Here is a 23320-nt window from a genome sequence, read left to right as displayed (position 1 = left end):
CCCCCCCCACACACACACACACACACACTCCTGCCTCTCACCTGTATCTTGGTAATGATACTTTTCCTGGGGGCTTCTGGCTTATGTACTCTCTAAGTTATGAGCTGTGTGTGACCTTTAGGTCAGGTTGGGTAAGTGAGCTCTGAGCAGGAAGCTGGCTCCATCGAAGCTTACAGAACCAGGGTCCTGCTACCCTGCACTTCTTCCCTGCCTGCCTTTCCTGCCTCTAATGCAATTGAGAAAATGGGAGTGAAGAGGCCAGACAATACTGAAAATTGATATTATTAAAATTGTGTTTATGAGGGAGGGGGATGGAGGAGGAGGGAAAGAAGGGGTTACATAGGACAGCTTGTATGGCGATCAGGGAACAACTTTTGGATCTCAGTTCTGTTCTTCTACCTTTACATGCATTCTGGGGAGGGAACTCAGGTCCAGACTTGCACAAGTGCTGTTTCCCAGTGAGCATCTCACCAGGAGTGAAAATTTCCGAATTGCTTGATTCTCAAAATTCCTTTGTTTATTATAAGCCTATGATGATTCACTAAATACTAATTGTTACTTTATCCCCAAAACTAATTGGTTACGGCTGCTTCTTAGCATTGTAGGAACATGGTATTTATTATCTAGAACTTTTCCTGCAGTAGACCTCAATCATGTATTTTGACCCCATGCTTTGCCCTCTGTCACTGAAGGGCTCAGCGTAGGAAGCTGGGGTGCCACTAAGAGCATCTTGTGCTTCCTGAACGGGAGGCATGCTTTCTGAGTCTTGGTCCCTGCTGTACCAGGCACTGGCTTCCCCTGTGTCTCCTGTCATCAGCCTAAGTGCTGTCTCTTGCTCCCACTATCTCGATGGCCTCATCTGTATGTGCAGGGCCCCTCCCCCACACCCTAGCAGAAACCCCTGTTGTGTCTGTGCTGGCTATTAGAAGGTGTCAGGAGGGTGGGAATGTAATAGTTCTGTAGCCTCATTAGAAGGGTCTCTTAAGTGAGCCAAGACCCAGCAACAACATACAGAGCTTGTCTTTCTATGTTCACAGCAGCGAGCCAGACAGCCACACAGTTCTGTATGAATTCAACCAGAAAAGGGGTCTGTCCTGGGACATAGTGCTTCTCCAATGATTTATTAGCAGTTTTACTGAGGTATAATTTATGTGCATGAAGTTTATCATTTTAGAGGATGTTAGTAATTTCTAATAAATGTAGTGTAAACATAAGCACAACTGAGTTTTCAAGCACCTCCACCTTGCCTAAGACCCTTCTGCCTGCAGTCTGCCCTGTGCCCACAACCCCAGCCCGAGGCACCATGGATATGATTTTTTTTCCTATGGATACATCTTTTCCTATACATTGTACATGATGGAGTTCCATGCAATTTATGTTCTTTTAAGATTTGCTTTTCTCTTTTAGCATACGTGTGTGTGTGTGTGTGTGTGTGTGTGTGTGTGTTAGTGTATTTGAGTGTACATATGCATGTAGAGACCAGAGGTCAGCATTGGGTACTGCCCCTATCCTATAGTCTACCTGGTGCCCACCTGGCTTTTATTAGGGTGTAGGGATGGAGCTAAGTTTTCCTGATGTGCAGCAAGCACTGTACTGACTCAGTGATCTCCCCAGCCTATGACCATACTTTTAAGGTTAATCACTGTAGCAGCATATGCATCTGTGCTTCAGCCTTCTCATTGTTTAATTTTATCCGATAATTGAGATTCACTTTTTGATTATTGATTGCCACTTGATGAACATTTGGGGCCTTGATGAGTAAGGCCACTGTGAACATTCACATATAGTCTTTGTGTGGATATGCTTTCATTTTTCTTCAGTTGATGACTAGGAGTAGAACTGCTGTTTTAACTCATCTTTTGGTTGTTTGGTTTGAGGCCTGATCTCTTTGTGTAGCCCTGGCTGTCCTGGAACTCAATATGTAGAACAGGCTGGCCTCCAACTGAGAGGCCTCTACTTCTAACTGCTTGAATTAAGATGTGCACCACACACCTGGCTTTATCTTAATTTTTAAAGAAACTGCCAAACTCCTTTCCAAAGAGACTGTGTGTTTTCATTTACCTGCATCTTTGTTAGCACTTGGCTTGTTACTGTAGCCTTTGGAGTGGGTAGGGGGTAGGGACTCACTGTATTTCTGTCTCTTGTCAATTGATGCTGAACATTTTTTTTTTCTTTTGAGACATGGTTTCATCTCAAAGAGGCAGTCAGTATCTCTTGACCAGTCTAGAACTCACTGTGTAAACCAGGCTGTCCCTGAATCTGCCTCTGTCCCCCCAGTGACAGTTTAAAGATGTGTGCCACCATGCCTGGCCTGAGCATCTTTTTGGGTACTTACCAAGCCTTTTTGTTTTAATTCTTGGTGACATGTCAGTGGCTCTTGTCCATTTTAAATGAGTTTGAACACTTTCTGACTGGTCAGTTAGGGTTCTCTGCATTTTGGTTGTATTTCTGCAGAAGATCCATGGTGGGATATGTATACCATTTCTCCCATATATTCTACAGAGAGATTTATCAGAAGTCTTGGCTCATGAGAATAGAGGCTCTGGAGCCCCATGATCCACACTGTCGGCAAGCTGGAGGGCCAGGAAAGCTGGTGGTGCCTTCAGAGGCCTGAGAGCCAAGGGCAGTGTAAGATAGGAAGGCTGGGAACTGGGAGCTTGAAGGGCAGATGGTCTGTCCTGTTCAAGATGCCAGACCCAGGGAGGGTAAATATCACTTTTGTGAGGCACTGTGTTGATAGGATGAGGACAGTCCCTTAACTCAAAGGTTAATCTCTTCTAAAAATGTCCTCACAGATACACACAGGACTAATGCTTAATTAGTTCACTGGCTGACAAAATAACCCGCTACTGTCACATTTAGGGAATATGGAAGTCACTTGGAGAACCTGTGTTGTGGATCTTCTGTCCTATCTGGTAGGAAAGCTGACCAGGTGGGACTTTGGGAAGCAAACCCAGTTTTGTATTTTCCTTTCAAGGGGCACAGGAGCCCAGATCAGGCCCTTTTCTGGCCCTAAGTATAGTGTATCTTGAGTAGTCTCTTCAGGGTCAACTGCAGCCCTCCCTTCCCTGTTCATAATACAGTTCTGAATCAAAGTGTCCAACCTGCCACTTTAAGGAGAAAGAGCGGGGCAGTCTCACTCAGTACTGCCCTTGCTTTTCTGAGTGGAGGGAAGATTTGGGCACATCAGTCCTTGTGTGTGTCTAAAACATTGCCTACAAAACATTCGGGCTGATCATTTTTAAGACATGAACATAAGCTACATTCTTCAGGTCCCAAGCTTTTGCTTGCTTGCGTACAGCACTAGGCTGCCAGACCCACCGAGGGTACTGTGGGCTGATAACTTGGGTAAACATGGTGCTTCTACCTCCTCCTCCCTGCTGGGTTTACACTGTGGAGAGGGTTGGACAGCTTGTTTTCTTTCCCTTGGAGCCCTCTCTCTGCACTCCCCTCCAGCTGCCTTCTTCCCCACCCCCAAAAGTAATGTGATCTCCTAGGCCGGTTCCGCTGCTTTGCAGATTCCTTTAGTCTTAGGGTAAGAGAGGAAAGGCATTAACTGTTGGCTCCCCAGGTCCAAGTTAACCAAACCCCAGCAGCCAAGCACAGTGCTGGTCTTGAAGCAAAAGGATGATAGGGAACAGTTCCCCCATGAGACATCTTATTTCACAGGGTCAGCTCTAAGGCTGTAGGGTCTTGACAGTTTCTTTTTCACTTCAGGTTTTGTTTTTGTTTTGTTTTGTTTTGTTTTGTTTTGTTTTGTTTTGTTTTGTTTTAGACAGGGGTATCAGCCAATGCTGACCTAGAATTTATGAATCTCCTGTCTTGGTCTTTTGAATGTTAGGGTTTAGAGGGTTGTGCCACCATATTGGCGGTATTCAGGTCAGAAGAAAACAAACAAGATTTAGTAATTTCAAACAAAATTCTTTAGCCCTTTCTCACTGCAGAATGAACCCAAGTACAGGAACACAGGCATTTGTGCAAGCATGAAAAATAACTTTAAGCTGAATTTAAGCTTTAGAATTGAACCAGAGTGCTCTATGCTATTTGTGTTAAATGATATTCCCATTTATAGCTAAACTTTAAGGTGCAGATGTGAGTGGATTCAAGAACTTAGAGCCTGGATGCTCCTCCATCAGCAAAACTAAGATCTGAGACCTGTTCACTGCAACAGGTTTTAAGAAGTTTTTCAGCCCTTCTTGTCTTTCTTGATCATACCCTCATACATACCCTGTGTGTGTACATTTCTGTGTATGTGGTTTGCATTAAGGTCATAAGCTGATACTGGTGTCTTCTCCAGATACTCAGGTTTGTTTTTTTTTTTTGTTTTGTTTTGTTTTGTTTTTTGTTTTTTTTTTTGTTTTTTTTTTTTTTTTTTTTTTTTTTTTTTTTTTTTTTTTTTTTTTTTGAGGCAGGGCTTCTCACTGAGCTTGGAGCTCCAGATTGGTCTAAAGGCTGTCCAGCAGCCCCCAGGGGACCTCCTGTCTCCACTTCCCCAGTACCAGGGTTATAGCCTTCCCACCATGCTCAGCTTTTAAGGTGGGTACTGGAGATCCACACTCAGGTCCAAACTCAGTACATGCATGACAAGCACTTGGCTGACCCATCTCCTCACCCCACCATGTGGCTGCTGTCTAATGTGGGAACCATTAACAAGAGGATTTGAGGATTCAGGTTCCATTCGGGTGCTGTGTGATTTGATGCAAGTTGTTTAACCTTAGCCACAGCTGTGATGCCTGTAAAATGCACAAAACTGTCTGCGAGAAGTGAATGTTTCTCCTCTTCCAGCCACACTTAAAAGACAGCAAGATGATTTTGTTGGTTTTGAGACTGTCTTACTATGGAATCCAGCTTGACATCGGACTGATGGCAGTCTTTCTGTCCTCAGATTGTAAGTGAGCCCCACACACAGTTTTGTTTTGTTTTGTTTTAACTGAAGATGTGTAAGGACAAAAGGAACTCAAAGGGGAGACAGGAACTCAAAGGACAAAAGGAACTCAAAAGTGACACATTTTTTTTGGGGAAATGGAAAGCAGCCTAGAGTGGTAGCAGATTTACAGGAATGCAGGACACTGCAGGCTAATTTCTGAGAGCCCTTGGTAAGATATGAAGAAGGCTCAGAAATCAGGCATTAGGATATAGAGGGCAACCTGTAAGAGGGATGTTCATTCACATTTCTCCCACGGCTCCCAGCCCTGCACAGCCAGGTAACAGCTACTCCACCTCAGCCACATGAGGTGGCCTGTTTCCCATAAGGCTCAGGAGCCTGACATACAGCCTGGATTCGGTAAGCCTGTGGTTAGTAATAGTGGAGTGGTCAAGGATGGGGTTTGTTGTTGAAAGTCCACAGACTGTGTGATTCCCCGCCTCCTCTAGGGCCTGCTAGGCAAGGCCTTAACAGAGAACAGATTGAAACACTCTTCTGAATGTCCCCAGAAAAGTGTCCCCTAGATATCAGCATTGGGGGCTGCTCGACTCCTTCAAAGTCTTTAGGTATCGTACCCCTTTCAGACACAGGCCTTCAGCCCAAGTCCTCATATGGGATGAATGAGCATCCAAGTTTCACTGAACTCTTAGAGTAGTCTCCAAATGATAATAAAGAGTCAAAGATGCACAGAAAACAGAAACTTGGTGGAAATAGAGGCCATACAGGAGGAGCTTGAAAGTACGGTTCTTTGTGATCATCAGGGACTGTGTGCAGCATTAAACAACATGCACTACTGACAGCAGAAGAGAAACTGGGGTCGGGGGGGCGTGGGGGAGAGTTGTTGTTAATCTGTTGTTTGTGTAGCATAGTCTTCTATGGCCCAGGCAAGCCTTGAACTCACTATGTAGCTGAGGCTGGCCCTGAAGTCCTAAGAATCAGGTTTTTTGCTAATAAAAATATTGCTTGGGCAGTGGTGGCTTACACCTTTAATCCCAGCACTTAGGAGGCAGAGTTAGATGGATCTTTGTGAGTTTAAGGCCAGCTTGCATAGTCTACCTAGTGAGCTCCAGGACAGCTAAGGCGACGTAGAGAGACCCTGTCTCAAAAATAAACAAACCATTATAACCTCAGTTGAAAATTTAACAGAAGATGTGGAAATAAGATTTACCTTAGAATGTAAACAGGAAGACATGGACATGGATGATGAGGGAGATAGTAATGAGGCTAGAAGCATCTTTCCAGAGCTTGAGTGTCTATTTGTCAGGAATTCCAGAAAGGGAGAATTAAGTGATAATAGTACAACAAACAAATAGAAGTTAGGAGACAATTATAAGAAAAAATTGAGACTGGTGACATGACTCAGCAGTTAAAGATGCTTGCCACACAAGCCTAGTGGCCTGAGTTCAATTCTCAGAGTGCGTATAAAGATGGAAAGAGAGAACTAACTCTACAAAGTCCGGTCAACCTCCACAAGCATGCACAGCATACATACTCTCTGAACAATGATAATATGTTTTTAAAGGAAAAATTTCAGAGTTTAGAGAAGTATTTTCTGAAACTACTGATGAATTTCTCTGAACTAAATAGCCCCTGGACGCCCAAACACTGTATATGAAAGAGACCTACTCCAAGACACATTATTGTGAAGTTTGAAGATGCCAAAGAGGAAACAAAATTCTAAAAGCTTCCGAAGAGAAAAGCAAGCTATTTGTGAAATCTCAGAAGTCAGAATAGAATTGCATTTCTGAATCGCTAAAAAACAATAGAGAACTGTCTTCAAAATTCAGGGAAATTATGCCACCTTCCTTTTTTTGTCTGCTTCCTAAGTGCTGGGATTAAAGTATATTTGACTACCACCACCCTATGGGAAATTCCATATAGCCTAGTAATCTATACCCAGCTAGACTGTCACAACAGTATACAGGTCTGCTTTAGACTCTTGTTTCCTCCAAGAAGCTACTGGGTGATGAATTCTAGCAAAATGAAGAAGTAAGCCCATGAACAGAGTTGAGAAGAGTTGAAGTGTTTCAATATTTGGGAAAGTACCGGTAGGTTTTTGACAGATCTTTGAAGTATTTAGGAATAAGGTAATAACTAGGACATTGATGATTAATTAAAAAAAAAAAAGGAAACATGATATAACTAATACCACCAAGAAGAGTATAATGAAGCATTCATCGTCTCTGGAGCAGTGTACTCTATTAACACTGTGAACCTCATCTGCCCATCTAATCAGAAACCATGATGTCACAGTTGGGAACTGTTCAGTGAAGCTGAAGACAGTGTAATGCTCTCTAATGGGTTAGGTGACCTACAGACTTAGTGAGCTCAGAGCAGAGTGTTGAGGTTAGACACCCAGAGGAGGTACCTATGAACAGATCATAGTGGGCTGCAAGACTAGTGTTAGTCGCTGTGTCTTTGTCTCTTTCTCTCCTCTCTTTTCATCCTCCCTCTCTCCTCCCCCTCTCCTTTTCCCTCCCTTCTCAATAGGTTTTCAGTGTGTAGCCCTGGCTAGCCTGAAATTCCCTATGTGACCAGGCTGGCCTAAACTCACAGAGTTCCACCTGCCTCTTGCCTCTGGAATGCTGGAATCAAAGGTGAGAGCCATTTTGTCTAGGTTTAGTTTTAATCTTTATTTAAAAGACTATTAAAAGAACCTTCACACTGCTTGATTTTTAACCAAGTGTGTATATTGCTTTGATTGAAAGTAAAAAAATCATTAACATGGCTCCACTAATATTCATTTTATCAAACTAGAAGATTTGTTTAACCAAGTATTTATACCTTTTAATTATAAAATATAGTAAAGTCATAGATATATAACTATATAGAGATTCAGAGACATACTTATAGAGAGAGAAAGAGATTTTTGTTTTCTAAGACATGGTCGCCTTAGCCTAAGCTGGCCTCATGATCCTCTTGCCTCTACCTCCCAAATTATGAGATCTTCCAGAAAGAGAATTTGCTCTGGGCCCTCACTGAGAATCACTGCCTAGCTAGCCAAGGGGATGGACCAGACAGGGAGCATCATTGCCATGTGCAGGACAGCCTGCAGTGTGCATGCACACAGTGTGTTGAGTCTGGAAGAGGCTGGTGAAGGTGACGGATGGAGGAGGTTGGGTCCACAGTGCCTGGGTCCCAAACTCCCAAATGTAGATAAAAGGTGGGCTCTGTGACTTTGAACTCCAAGTTACTGTTCTGGACCCACAGCCAACAACTCTGACCCTGCCTCCTTGCAGTCAGTGCCTTCTCCAGTCAATCTTGACTCAAAGTGTTCATCACTAAGCTAGTGCTCATACAAGAATGCTGTCCCCAACTGGTGCAGAGTCTTCTGGAAAATGATGTAATAGTTCGCTGTGTCAAGCCTACTCTTAGGACCACTGAAAATACGGTATGGATTAGGAAATGGGGATCTGAATGAGACTGTCCACTGGACTCACAGGTACCCGCGGAGGCCTCAAAGGGAGAAGGCTAGGGACTAGGAGCTTATGGAGTGCGGGCAGGACAGTCCTGGGAGGTACCCCCATGCCCTGGCTGAGTTTACCTCCCAGGTAGCAGCTGGACGACAAGGAGAACTCCTTCTTGGATTTGCAGCCCAAGGAGATCTCCAACATGCCCCAAACTCTTCCAGCCTCTGCTGCTTGGCCATGTCAGTTGCCTGGCTTTCCCGGGCTGGAGTCACTGAGTCTTAGCAACCCGTGACTGTGACCAACAAATAGTTCTGAGTAAAAGGTTGTGAGACTTACAGGGGCACGTGTCCTTGTGGGGCAGTGAAGTGTTGTGGCTGTTCAGTTCCACGCCAGTCAGCTGCATCAAGCTAGAGGCACTGGCTAGTGAGTGAGAGGCTGTGGGCTGCGCTGCTGCATGCTTGTGAAACAGACTCTCCTGGAGAATGACCACCCAGGCCCCACCCAGACCTTGTCAGACCCACCTCCTTTCTGTCTACACTCCCACTCCAGCCCTACCACCCAAAGAGCTCCCTCTTCCCAATTCCTGCCTCCTCTTGACCCACTGCTATGGTGGGTACCTGCCCCATTTTTAAAAGAGATTGAACCAAAATTTAAAATAAATCCAATCCAAAATCTTCAGAGTCCTCATTTTGTTAACTTACTCTGCTGTGATTTATTTCTTAAATCCCCAAGTTGTTTTCAGATGAGTAAATTCTAAATCAATGAAATCCATCCATCCATCCCAGTCTGTCCTGTTCCTGGTAAAATCCAGCAGCAGCCTTAACCTCCTCCAAAATGGGCCTGGACTCACATGCACAGGGCCATATGAGGCTTTAGTAAGTTTAGTCCACACACTCAGACAGGAATCTGTTATGAGCAGGCACAACAGCTTAGGTGCCAAGTTCATGCATGGGCATTTAGCACTGATCGGGTGGCGTCTCTTGGTATATTTTAAACTTTTACTTTGTTTCATTCAATCATTCATTCATTGTATGGGGGTGGGGGGAAGCAAGTATGAAACTGTCCAGAATTCCCAAGCTGCTTTGAGGTCTCCAGGCACCTGGCATATGCTGGTTGTATGCCACAAGTCTAGATTTTCCAGATGACAGCAGCATAGCACATAAGCCTGTCCTTTCCTCTTCTGTTAGCTTTGTTTCTTTTTGCTTTGAGACAGGGTCTCATTATACATCCCTGGCTGGCCTAGAATTTTGTCTGTGCCCCAAAGTGGCTTTGAACTTACGGCCTCTGCCTCCCAAGTGCTGGTGCCCCATACCTGGACTGTTTTACTTTTCAAAGTCAATGGCTTTTCTGTTCTAGGCTGTCTGGAGTAGCCCTCCGTCCTTTCTTCCTTGAGAAGACTGAAGCTGTTTGCTTGTACATAGTGCTCTTCCCATCTTGCCAGAGGTCAAAAGCTGTGTCTGGAAAGAACAGTTCAGTCTGTTGTGTTGCTGTACAACTTGGCAATGGCCACCAGGATCACTGCCACTTAGAGTGTATTGCCTGGCCTGTTGATGAATAGTTTTATATGCAAATTATAAAGAATTTGGACAATTTATAAGTATTACTCACTTTGAGAGGATTTTCGAGGATAAGGTCATTGTAGCTGTAAGAGCAGAACATTAGTAGTACTTATTAGCTTTTAAAAACACGCTTACATCCCAGTGTGACATCCAGCACATGTGAATAAAAGACTTGTATTAAAGAGTATTCAAGAATATGGTTAGAATTTCAAAATGCCTTTTAATGTGTAGTTCTTGGCATTAAGCTGCCAATCTGAATATAACTTTGTGATTTGATACAGTATATGACAGACTTCATTATAATCTGATTCAAGACACTTGAACTTTGCAAATGGTAGCAGAACAGGCAGGTACTGCATCATTTGTTGTGCTTGTACTGGTGGCACACCTCTCAGTATTACTCTTGGCATCATGTAGAGGTTGGAAGGTTCAATACATCACTAGTCAGAACATGGCCTCTCACAGAAAATGGTCTCCAGGATCAGGAAGCTATCTAATTGGCACACTTGCCCCCTGGTCAATCTGGTCTTTTTCCTCCAGAAGATGGAGGACCCACTGGGTGTTCGTGAGGCCTGGTCTGGCACCTGCAGTAGCAGCAAAGCCGGTCTACTTGACTTCAGCACACATTTCAGTGTTGATTAGCCTTGAACAGGGCACCTCCAAATAGTGTGTGACGTCCTGGCTGAGAGGCCTGTCATGGACACAGACATGGCACTTCTGATGACATCTGCTATTTTAGGTAGTCCTAAGTGGAGACTTTACTTCTTTGCTGTGCCTGGTGTTCTAGACACCCTAGTTGTCAGCATTGTAAGGTAGCCTAGCAAGGAACCAGGGGTTGTGTCCCGTGGTTTTGTTTTTTGTTGTTGTTTTGTTTGTTTTTTTTGGTTGGAGACAGGGTTTCTCTGTGTAGTCCTGGCTGTTGAACTCAGAGATCTGCCTGCCTCTGCCTTCCAGGTGCTGGGATTAAAGGCATGTGCCACCATTGCCTAGCTTTTCTTTCTTCCTTTTAGAACTAGAGACCTTAACCAAGACTTTCTAAGCATTTGTCATGTGATCACGGATCCAGCTATCCCTTGCTGTTTGCCTGGAAGCGAGAGGCACAGCTGAGAGGCCAAACTTTGGAACCAGGCAGACCCTGCCTTGAGGGCATGTCTTCCAGTTTCCACCTTGTGACCTTCTGGAGTGCTGTTTTCACATGAAGAATCAGGGTCATGGTCTAACTTTCTTCACAGGGTTATGATGCACACGCCCTGTGGGTGGCAAGGCACATAGGGTACTTCTCAGAGAGGGCCATCCTGGTACAGATTAGCTAGCTCCTCATGTGCAAGGATGTGGACCAGATTTTTAGTTATGTGACATTACTTCATAAATTTATGTTCCTTTTGTCGTTGGAACTTGGGTGGGTTTTTTTTTATTATTATTAAATTATTGCCTGTAATTGGGGTCCTAGATTCTGAATCTGTGCCAGTAACCCACTGCTGTGACTATTGCTTAGTTAAAACCTTGTTGTTAACCTGCTCTAGATAAACTTAACACCACCGAGAAATGGGTTCAAACGCTGATTGCCCTAGGCACCAAAAGAGGAGGGAAAGTTCTCCTGAAAATGAGGTCAAGAAGGGCCGCCGTTCCAGCCCACAAAGAACATTCACTGTGGAGAACTCACATCTCCGGGTGTAAATGGATGGTCCCGTATTCCATATTCCTGTGGGTTCCAGTCCTTACTGTTCACATTCCTCAGACACCCACTTTAGGCTTAATCACAGTTGCTCCCCGAATATAAAGAAGGCCAATCTTGGTAACTCAGAAGGAGTTTGCAATTCCACCAACTTTCCCGGACACGCGGCATGGGCCGAGCCAGCGCCAGTGTGGTGCAGCTGGAGAGGACGTGGGGCCGTTGCCTTCCCTCGGCCAGGAAGGAGTTAAGGGGCGGGCAAGGCGGGGCGCAGGGCCCTTTGTTACCGGCCTAGGCGGGAGGCGGGACGCGGGCCTGGGCGCGGGCCGGGCTGGGAGCGCGGTGAGTGCGGCCTGGCGGGGCTCGGGGCCCGGGGCGGCGGGGCCTTCGCCGTGGCCGCGGGACCATGTTGGAGATCTGCCTAAAGCTGGTGGGCTGCAAATCCAAGAAGGGGCTCTCCTCGTCCTCCAGCTGCTACCTGGAAGGTAAACCCCGGCCGGGGCGCGGGGACCCGCCAGGACTGTCCTTCCCGAGCTCTAGGTCTTTAGCCTTCTCCCTTTCAGGCCTCCGCCAGTGTTGCCGATCCGGCGGACTTCCTGAGGGAGAGCCTCGGCCCTGGCGCTGGCGAGGCCACAGCGCATGGTGTGGCTCCTGCCCAGAAAGTTTGAAAAAGCCAGCGCTACAGGCCTTAAGGTCCTCGTGAGCCCACGTTGTGGCATTTCCACTGCCAACTGGGAATTTTGTGTCACAAAGGTGGACCTCCACCAAGTGCCGCGTACGAAGGGATCCCGCTCTACCATTTATGGGTACAGAATTTCGTGTGAACTTTCCACCCCCACCCCCATCTTTCTGCAGCCCATGAAGAGGTCTTGAGAATTCTCTCTTTCCAGAAGGGAAAGAGAATGTTTTTGCTTGGTATTCCAGGAGTTTGGTGCTTGTTTGGGGGAGCCCCTCATGTTTTGTTCTTGGCATAAACTTAGGGCCAGGAGCCTGTTGCTTTTGCCTGCTTTAACCCCGTCTCTCTAATTATATGTCCCCTTCTGTTGTCTTTACTGTTCGGTTCTAGAAGGATGACAAGGGCAGAGGGTGAGTGGAGGGTGCTGGGGACAGGGTATAGTTGACCTTCATGAGAATGTTACCTTCTTCGGAAGGGCAGACACACTCACAGGTGTGACCGTGCCCTGGCTTCTCTGGCTGTTTCATTCAGGCGTTAAGATAGGAGTAAAAATGTAAAGATTACTTTAGAACAACCTGAATTTCTACTGTTCTAGTGTTTTTCTTTCTAGAAATGAGGGAAAAATAAAGAGAATGCTCTTCAGTTCCCTAACCCCTTTTTTTCCTTCCTTTCTTTCTTTCTTTCTTTCTTTCTTTCTCTCTCTCTCTCTCTCTCTCTCTCTCTCTCTCTGTCTCTTTCTTTCTTTCTTTTTTAACTCTTGGACTCAGAGGCCTGCAGGCCCCACATAACCCCTCTCAGACTTAAGTGCCCAACACAGGTGGAGTGGGGGCCCCTTTGCCGCAAGTTGTACATAGGACTCCATCCCCTCTGGGGACTTCAGGAACTGGATTCCTTAGAGGAGCCTGGTATGGATGGCATGAGCTCGGGGTCTAACATTTGGAGGGAGGAGATGGTTTATTTGTTTCCCAAAATTGGCTTCTGAGCAGCCAGAATCATCTTCAGTTAATACGCTGCTTATTTTTTCCAAGTTGCTCCACATTCTGTGCACATTTCTCCTCCCCATCTGTATCCACTTAGTGTGAGGCGCTATCTCCATTTTGAGGCCACTTGCTGCAGGAGGCCAAAATGAATGGACTTTTGTAACTGCAAAGTTAGATCACAATCACAGCTCTGCCTGGGCATCAGCTCTTTCCTGGGGGCAAAGCGGGACTTTATGCATGTCTGGTTGGTTTACTTTTTGTTTTAGGAGGAAATAAATCCAGTCTTATTCCAGCATGACTTAAAGTGAATTCTAACATTGTCAAGTCCCAAAAAAGTGTTCTCTCTTTGTTTTTGTGAGGCCTTTTCCAGAGATCTTTCTGCATGAGATCTTTCTGAGTTTGAAAAGGTAAAGGGAATTCTTGTTCTGTAGCTTAGAGAATCAAACCAGCCTCAGTGTAATTATGTCTTAAAGACGGAAGTGCTGTTTGTCTCTGGGGAAGAGAGCAGTTGCCAGCATCTGGAGAAGTAATCTGGGCTTTTCATTTCTTGCTAACATCCTAAATCAATCAATCAGTTCATCGACATGCACTCAGAGCCCTAGGCCTCCCAGGCGAGAAAGAATTGAATATGGTGAGTTTTCCATTATTACCAAATGCATGCTCCCTGCTCACTGGGGCTAGCTGTCAGACACAGCCTGGTCAACACGGGGACCACAGCAATTGGTAGCTGGCTACTCTGGGCCAACCACTGTACATACTCCACATGATCTAACTTCCTGACTTCTTTTGGTGGCCCTAACTATTTCATAAGAAACTAGGCACAAAAAGTTAGGTGAGGACCCTGAGATGACAGAATTAGCAAGTGGTGGTACTAGGATTGGCCATCTGCCTCCAGGGAATCTACTTTAAATAATAATAAAAATAAAGTTTTGGGCATTGGAAGCCAGGGCCTTGAACTACACCCACAGGCCCCTTCCAACTTTTGATTTTTGAGTCAGGCTCTTGCCACATGTCCAGGCAGGCTATGAATTCAATATATAGCACAGACAGGCCTTGCATTTCGCATCCTCTTGCCTCAGCCTGCTGAGCACTGAGGATTACAGGCTTCATGACAGTGCCTGGCCCAGAAAGCCTACTTTGTCCTAATGACTAATCGTTTGTCTCTGTGGATCACACTGTGGATCGTTTAATACTGTCTTCAGAGCTGCCCAGCTAGGACCTGAGCAAACCACTTTCCTGCATTTGGTGCTGGTAAAACAGCTACTTTCATAAAGCAGCAGGACTGTTAGTTAACATTTCTTAAGCAAACATAAAAAATACTTGTAAGGCAATCCTGAAAGTGTTTAATGAAAAGTAATTGGCTCTCCTTTTCTCTTCCTAAAGGCAGTCACTATATTTTATTTGTTTGTTTTTCTAAGAGAAAACTGCTCTCGAGAAATAGCTTATATTTATAAGAAGCCTTTGTGATGCTGGAATTTTGCTCTTTCAAAGTATCTATTCAGAATGACCCTATCTGCTTTAGTCTTTGGTCCACTTTGAACCCCAGTGTTGTCAACAGTTCTTTACTCTGGGCACATGAAAGAAAGATATTGTGAACTTGGGTTCCCAGGTCTCCTTCTTGCCCTTGATGTATTCATCCGCTAGTGCAGGGATGTACATGGATGGACACTCTGGGCTGTCTGCAGAGTGAACTCTTGCTGACCTTTCTCATTTATTTGAAGAGCCGGCTGTGAAGCTTCTCAGCATGAGACTGTGCAGCCAGCACCCCCTGCAGTGCCAACCGGTGGCTGCTTTGAGGACTGGGCTCTGAATGCTCTCCAGAGGTCACCACTTGCTTCTCTTGTTTAGGATCAAGAGGATCCCATGCCCTCCCTGTTACCCAGCAGGCCAATCTTTGTCATTTGGGTTATGTTAATATCATTGAGCTTTCACAGTGTGACAGACATCCTCACTTGATTCTCAGACTAGCCCTGTTGAAGTCTCAAGGGAAGTCCACAAGATCACTTTGGTGGCTGCCTTTAGAAGATCCCTGTTTTACCCTCACTCGCTGGGCTTCCATTTTGGACCAGTGAGAACCAGGTTGATGACTTTAAAAACAGCAGAGGCAAATATATGTATTTCTGCTGAACAGGGGGTTGCTCTTTGGTGCCCTCAGACATTGTTAGGCTTCCCCTTCCAAGGCCTAGCAGCATCCCCTCACACCCCTAGACCCTGATGTATAGACAGGCAGTTCTGGAGCGAGGTATCCCCCAGGGGCCAGCCATCCTCTCTGGTGCTCTCTGAGCTGACATGCTCATTTATAAAATGGGGATCATAGCAGTTTCTACCTCATTGTTGAGAGACGCCATGTAAATAGTTCAATCCAGAGCCTGTCACTGAGCAAGATTGGCAAGCATAAGCTGTTGTTATTGTAAACAGGTTTTTAGCAATTTAAAATGGAGGCTTTACCACTTACATGGCTGAAGTGATAATAGAATTGAGCTAGACCCACCCATAATTTTTCTTGTTAATAAATTATTTTGAAATTTAAAAAATGCATATGCAATTCATCTTAGATTTTTTTTCCAATGTAACTATTTATTTTATGTTTTGGTTTTTTTTTTTTTTTTGTGTGTGTGTGTGTGTGTGTGTGTGTGTGTGTGTGTTTATGCACTGCATGTGATGCCTGGTGCCTGTGGAGGCCAGAAGAGGGCATTTGATCTTCTGTAGTTGAGGTTACAGATGGCTGTGAGCCACCAAGTGGATGCTGGGAATTGAACCTGGGGTCTCTGGAAGCCCTGCACTGCTGAACTGGGGATTACTCTTTGACACTGAACCACTCTTCAGTCCCCCTCTTCTTAGATTTAAGCTGAAAAATATCTTTCCTTCCTTGATCCTCTCCTTAGTCCCATGGTGAATATTTTAATGGTACAATAAGCATTCCTATTGGGTTTTGGTGAGTATCTTATTTCTCTTCTGCAGAGGAAATATTTCCACAGCCTTAGGCGTTTACAAACTAAAATGTTGCTTAGAGCTTTTAAAAATTGAGTCATTGTAATTATGCTGGTATAATCACTGATCTGAGATGGATGGAAAATTAGGAATAGACAGGTTTTATATGTGTGTGTGTGTGTGTGTATACATATATATATATGTATATTATATATACATATATGCATATATATTGATATATATGTATATAAATATAAAACTGTCAACCACTAAGCCACGCTAATGCTCATGCTTGTAACCCCAGCACAGGGTGGGGTTGATAAATGAGGGTTATGAGGAGGATCTTTATATAGACATGTGTACACACATTCAGGGCCTGGTGAGCACTCGTGAGGCAGAGGCAGGAGGAGCTCTATGAGTTTGAGACCAGCCTGGTCTTCATAATTAGTTCCAGGACAGCCAGGGCTACATACGGAGGCCTGGCCTCAAAATCAAAACAACCTCCCTCTCAAACCCACTATATACATATGCATACAGGCACACACATGTACACATGCAAGCACATGCATCATGCAAAACTAGGGCTAAAGATCAAATGAGATACCAGAAGAATTAAATTTTCCTTTGTAATTAGTCATAACTCATAAAACAAAAGAATGATTTATAAAATGTATTCTTAGTTTTCTGTATTTCCTTTGAGACAGGGTCTCATGTGGCCTAGGCTGGCCTCTAACAGCAAGCCTCCAGCCTCAGCCTCTCAGGTACTGAAATTACAGGTATAAGCCAGGGTGAATATTACTTTCTTCCTGCTCCCACCTCCCCTTAGAAATCTTTTTTTGTTATGTTTTGTATTTGTTTTTCGAGACAGGGTTTCTCTATGTAGCCTTGGCTCTCCTGGACTCTCTTTGTAGACCAGGCTGGCCTTGAACTCACAGCAATCTGCCTGCCTCTGCCTCTGCTTTTGCCTCCCTGAGTGCTGAGATCACAGTGCGTTTGCCACTGTGCCCAGCTCCCCATGGAAATCTTAAGTCTTCATCCAAAGCTGATAGTAAGGATCTCCCTTGCACATAGTGCCCACTTTTAACAGTGGTCAGCTGCTCATTCTGTTTCCTTGCATGCTGAAGTTGTAGTTGCAGAAATGACAGCAAGTCACTTGCCCTTTTTTTCTGTTTGTGTATGTAATAAGTGTGTGATGTGCACATGTATTCATGTGTGTGAGTGTTGGTAGACATTGCATACATCCACATTGTGTGGAAGTCAGGACAGATTTGGTTGTCAGTCCTGGCCTTCTACTTTGTTTGAGACAGGTTCTCTTTGCTGTTTGTTACTGCACTGTGTACAGCAGGCTAGCTGACCCCAAGCTTCCAGGGATACAAACTCAGGTCCTAATGCCTGCAGGGCAATCACTTCACCCGCTTAATTACCTCCCAGCTATCCCCTTCACTTTTGAGAATATGACTTTGTCCTCTGGAGAGAACTGTTCGCAAATGGCCCTTTTCCCTAACATACCACTGAGTGGTGGTGGTGGAGAAATGAAAGGTGAGACACCTGTAGAAAGCAGAGTGTGTGGCAGGAAAGAGAGGAAGAAGAGGAGGAGGAGGAAAGGGAGGAAAAATAGGCTTCTCCCAAAAGACAGGGGAACAAAGTTGGAGGAGGAAAGGGAGACTGTTGAGGGGCAGAGACCGGGGAGGATGGCAGCAGGAGAGACAGACAGGGACTGGGAAACAGGTGCACTGATGGGCAGCAGCTGAGGGAGAGTTGAAAGGAGAGCAGCTAGCAGGGGAAGTCGCCCCACTGGGCTCCTGTTTCTTCCCTCTGGAAGGTGATGATGCTTGGTGGTCAGATGTGGTGCTAGCCCTTCACATGGGTTATTTGCTATTGTCACTTCAGAGAGTAGCTGGACTTGAGCCTCCCATCTGGATCTGTAGAGTCCCAGTCTTTACTCCACCCTCCCATGATGTAGCACATTTTACACAGTCATCTTAAAATTGACTTTGACCCTAGCATCAGTGTATCTCAATGACCCAAACTGGCAATAAAATACTAACGGTTAATGAGACCTTCTGGAGGAGTTGACTCCCATTGGGTGGTCCAGTTCAGCCAGGTTCCAAGGGACCCAGTAGACACACAAAAGACAACCTCACAATGAGTATGTTGAGTCCACTCCTGGCTCACATTCTGCTGCGCATGGCCTGAGACAGAATAAAAGCCCTCGTAGACACTTGGAGACTCACTGTGGACACTTGGACTCTGCATCCAGTTCAGGAACTTCTGGAATGGTCCATAGAGACATTCAGGGCTGCACCACACTGCCTGCCTGTCTGCTTTGAAAGCACAGAGAGATGTGTTTTTGTGTCCTGCCCTGTTTTAAGATCTTGGCTATAACTTATGTTTCATTGAAAACAACTCCTTATGTTCCCTGGGCCATGCTAGAGAGTTTCTGGATAGGCTGCTTTGTCCTCCGTTTCTGCTGGCTTTGTTTGGGTTAACAGGTTATTACAGTTCACTTTTTCTGACCTAAAAATATTTTGCTTTACACTTTCAAGCATGGAGGGTTCTGTGTCTGAGCTTTCCAGCAGAGCTCTATACTGTGTTATGCTGTGATGACCCCTCTTGAGTCTGGCTGGCTGAAACTGTTGGTGTCCTTGAGACAGCACAGGAAGGAGCATCTTTGATACAAGGTGCTGAGATTTTATTGTAGCTTGTCCATATCAGAACTCAAGCCAGGGACATGAGAAGGGTCCATATTGTGTGATAGCTGGTGGCAGAGTCAATACCAAGTGCTCAAGTGTGCACAGTGCAGGGCACAGAGGTAGGAGGGAGATTCACTGGCAGATGGAAAAGGTAGGATGTTGCAGGCTGGGAAGGGCCGGACACTGGAGTAGGTGGGGCCAGTCAGGTGTGGCAGCATGTGCTGGGGAAGTAGGACTGCAAGGGGTTTGGAAAGATGGGAGAATACAGCTCCCTACCTAGAGCCCGCAGGGCCTTGGTACCTGCTACAGGAAGAACCTGAAGTTTCACTGCCATGGATAGGACTGCCATTGTCATTTTCTGAGGCCCATTCAGGCTAAAGAGCAGTGTCCAAAAAGCTGCCAACGGCCACACACCCTGCAAGGCACAAGATGTTCTGAACATTGCCTAGGTAACACTGTTAATAAATGGCTGGCCAGTGACAGGCAGAAGTAGTCCAGCTGGTATTTCAGAAGGACCATTACATGGCAGGTAGTATAGAGGTGGGGAGGCTAACGGTGCTGTGCTATAGAAAGATGAGAAAGTGCTGTTGTGGGCATGGATGGCAGGTGCTCAGAGAGGTGTTAGAAGATGTTGGTATCTGTAATTTAAAAATTCTGTAGAAGGCTGTCAAGATGACTGGGTGGATAAAGTGCTTGCCAGGCAAATCTGATGACCTGAGTTCCAGCTCAGAACCCACTCCAAAGAGTACAAACTCACTCCAAATCATAAAATTATAAAAACTAAAATGTAAAACAGTGTACAGCCATTTTCCACCAAATTACAGACTACTTTAACAAGATTAATTTTTAAAATTATTTGCTTTTATTTTTTATTTCTATGTATGCTACATGTGTGCAGGTGTCCACATAGAGCAGAGAGGGTGTGGATCTTCTAAAGCTGTAGTTACAGGCAGTTGTGAACCCCACCCCTGTCATGTAGGTGCAGAAATCTAACTCAGGTTCTCTGCAAGAGCAGCAAGTAGTCTTAACCACTGAGCCATTTCTCCAGCTCCAACAATAGATTCTTAAAGAGTGATACAAGATTTCTTTATATTTTTTTTTATTTGAGGAACAAGGTTATATCTTCAGAAAGGTTAGTACTTGGGATGTTTGATAAGTTCAGAGGTTCAGGAAGAATTCTATTTTGTTTTAATTTTACATTGTAATTGAAAGATTGCAAGGAAAATGTTTAAACCTTGGAATGACTCAAATTGTTTTTTAAAAAGATGTTTCTCTTGAAACCTATTTCATTTACTACCTATAATATCCAGAAGCAGGGAGGAATAAAACTGCTTTCTTTTAAAAGAAGGTTGTGTGGTATGGTCTGGTCACACCAGCTTCCAGGGGATACTTCTTCATGGCTAGTGTTTCATTGGGCACTTCAGCAGCCCTGTGCAGAAGTCGTTACTCTGGAAGGTCATGGGAGGCTGGGGCCTCAGGGGTCCCATGACCTTGCAAGGGAAGATCATCTTTGCTTCATTAACCTCTAGCTGGAACCATTTTGCTTCTTTAAGAACACAGGAGACAAAGGTAGTACCAGTCTCTAGCAGAATTCATGTCTACATATCACAGCTGCTGGGGGCTTGTCAGTGCCTCGGTGACGGCATGACTGGGCATCTCTCAGTCAAGTGTTCATAAAGAAGCATGTTTTTATTGAGATGGGCAGTCAGGCTGGCCTTGGAGAATTCCCATCTTTGCTAAGTGCTGCTTCTGTCTCCAGTCTCCTCTCCCCACGGAGAGCCCCATTTGTTCTATCATTGCACTCCAGAGAAATGGCCCCTCTTGGGCTTTCACTTTCATAGCCATGACGGTTTTCACCAGCAGCTTCTCCCAGCAAGCAGCACAGAGGCTACAGATGGCCGTGGTGTTCTTACCTTCTCCACCAGCTCTTCTGTGCCCCATGACCTGGTGTTTTGGAGTGCTGGGAAAAATTGGTTTCTAGGTGTGAAGCTAATAGAAAGGCTGTATTGAGTTAAATGTGGTATTGTTTTTTAATAATCTGAACTGTGGGTGGAGGTCCGAGTTACAAAAGCAATGGAATGACTTTCGGCAAGTTCACACTGTGGGAAATAATACTTTTCCTCCAAGCTCACATTGTGAGGAGTGCATGAGGCAGTTGTAGACTGACTGGAGAATATTCTGAGCATGACCTCATCAGCTGGAACAGAGAGGAGCTAAAACACGAAGCCCTGTCCTTTGCAAAGGGTCTGTTTTACAGATCTGCACGTTGCGGAGATTCCTCTAGCCAGAAGAAATCTCAGAGGGGCCACCAAGGAAATCAGGCTAAAGCGGCAGGCTTAAGTTCTTGGGCTGAGCACAGGATGTGGGACTATATGCTCAGGGATACATCCCTGCTCTGCCCCTCCCCCACAGGGAAGTGTCTCCCAGGGCTTGAGGTGAGGACAGCAGTGAGTGCTGAGCAGCTGGCTGCCCTACAATCCACTCCTCGGGGACCTGGGTACCCGTGCCAACAGGAAGGCAGGAGCTTCCTGGGGATGTTTTTTCTGGAGGTGAAGCCTCCTACTCCACTTGGCCAGTGAAGTCTCCTGCCCCTGCATCTCAGGGGCACCATCTGCCCCCCCTTACTGCTCACAGCAGTCTAGACCAGATACGCTATATCCAAGAATCTTTTGTAAACATTTCTCATCAGTGACTCACAACCTTGAAAAGGATTTTAAAAAAAAAAAATGATCTTTAACTTATACTCTGAGACCCAAACGGTTTTCCTAGAGTACTGTCCAAACAAGTTAATCATGCACAGAGTTTCGTGGCATGGTTCCCACAATCCCTCATACTATCCTCCTACCTCCTAGTAGAGCTCAGGCTTTCTAGTGGTATGGAAGCAGTTTTCAGATGTACTCACTCATTCCTGATGCTGCAATTGGCTGATTGGAACTCTTGCTGAGTATCACTGATGGGCGGCAACGTCCTTACTAACTTACAGTGAGAGAACAAAATGGTCTTAAAGGAGACAACAGGCATGATCTAAATCAAGTATATTTCAAATGTGATTCAAAGGAACACAGCAGAACGTGCTTGTCCTGGGGAAGAAGATGAATCAATAGCACACGCTGAAGTTTGTTGTTGTACGAGGGTTAACTGACTACTGCCAAAGACTGACAAAGAGTAGCAGGGGAGCTCTTTGAGGCATCTCTTCTGAGTAAAGCTTTTGGGTTCCATGGTGGAGATGGGGATGGTTCCTAACAGTGGGACTGGCATAAAGCTAATGTCTTGAGCAACAAAGATTTGAGTTCGTTCGGCAACTGTGGCCTTGTGAGCTGTGATCATTTTTACAGTTGACGAGCGTAGTTGACTATGAAATGAAGAAAGTAACTTGGCATTGATGCACTATGAGTCAGTTTTGACATCAGCCTGGACTGGGAATTGGCTGGGAGGTTTTGTTGTTGAACTGAGGCTGCACTCGATGTCTCCATCCAGAGGCATGCATGAGCAATACTTCCCTCTGGGCTTTGGCTGTTAACTCAAGGACCAGGATTGGGGGGTGGGAGTGGAGAGAGGGATTGGAAGCCATCCTGTTGGATCAAGGGCAGCTGCTGGACAGTTTTCTCTTTTAACAAAGGCTTTACCCCCTACCTACATTGTCAGCTTCTGTCCTAGCCATGGGGACAGGCCTGCCTCACTCCTCACCTCTGAGAAGAATGTGTCTTGCTTACTCCAGGTGTTTTTCCAGGCCGCTTCCCCTGGTTATGTAACTTTGATCAAATCCAGATGCAGCAGAATGTTTGATAGAAGAGGTCAAATGGCATTTGAGAAGAAAAGCACTTCTGTACGCATGACCCAGCATTCATTTCCTGTATGGGCCCAGCCTTCCAAAGCATTGCACTGCTGGCCCCGGGTTGGGGCATACAGGGAAACACATAAGTGCTTTCAGGACAGGGGGAGGGGCTCCTCCCCAGAGCGGCTCATTTTAAATTGTCTGTTATGTAAGCATTCCTGGCGTCTGCTTACATGTTATTCCAGTGTTGGGATTGGGAGCTGGTTATAAAAATTACCTGGTCATTTTAAGAAATGAACCATAATATAGGAGAGTGTAAAGAAAGCTGAAAGACTTGTAACCCTCCTACACCCTTATGTTAGCTACTGTTCACTATTTGGTGTAGTTTCTTCTGGTTTTTACTATATATGCCAGGATATAATATAAAATTTTATTTCCAAGCTATTGGGGTGTTTTTTGTTTGTTTGTTTTTTTTTTAATGAAAGTGTTTTGTTTATTTATTTGTGTTACTGAGGATCAGACCCAGGGCCTGCACAGTCTAGGCCCGTGTTCTGCCATTGAGCCCTGTCTAAAACATCCCAGTGGCCTTTGGAGTGTCCCGTTTTATAGATGGAGCATAGCCTGGCTTAATTTAATCAGTGGATATTTTGGACCTTCCCTTTTTGTTCTGTCTTTTAAATTTGGTGTATACAAGTCACTG

The 23320-nt window shown here is 45.2% G+C and overlaps 1 protein-coding gene across 3 annotated transcripts in view; it reads left to right on the top strand.

Moving 5' to 3' along the window:
* Positions 1-23320, top strand: part of Abl1 (ABL proto-oncogene 1, non-receptor tyrosine kinase) — a 114544-nt gene that overhangs the window by 59198 nt on the left and 32026 nt on the right. The window contains exon 1 of one of the 3 annotated variants that reach the window (XM_055599912.1): positions 11926-12050. The exons of the other annotated variants lie outside the window; for them this stretch is intronic. Within the exon in view, the coding sequence (XP_055455887.1) occupies positions 11972-12050 (79 nt within the window). The 5' untranslated portion in view covers positions 11926-11971. Of the gene's footprint in view, positions 1-11925; positions 12051-23320 lie in introns of those variants that run through there. 3 annotated transcript variants of the gene reach the window in all.

The sequence above is a fragment of the Psammomys obesus genome, unplaced genomic scaffold, assembly GCF_907164565.1.
Source record: "Psammomys obesus unplaced genomic scaffold, mPsaObe1.curated_primary_1811, whole genome shotgun sequence".
In the NCBI taxonomy this organism is placed as follows: domain Eukaryota; kingdom Metazoa; phylum Chordata; class Mammalia; order Rodentia; family Muridae; genus Psammomys; species Psammomys obesus.
This window is presented reverse-complemented; position numbering and strand designations above follow the sequence as displayed.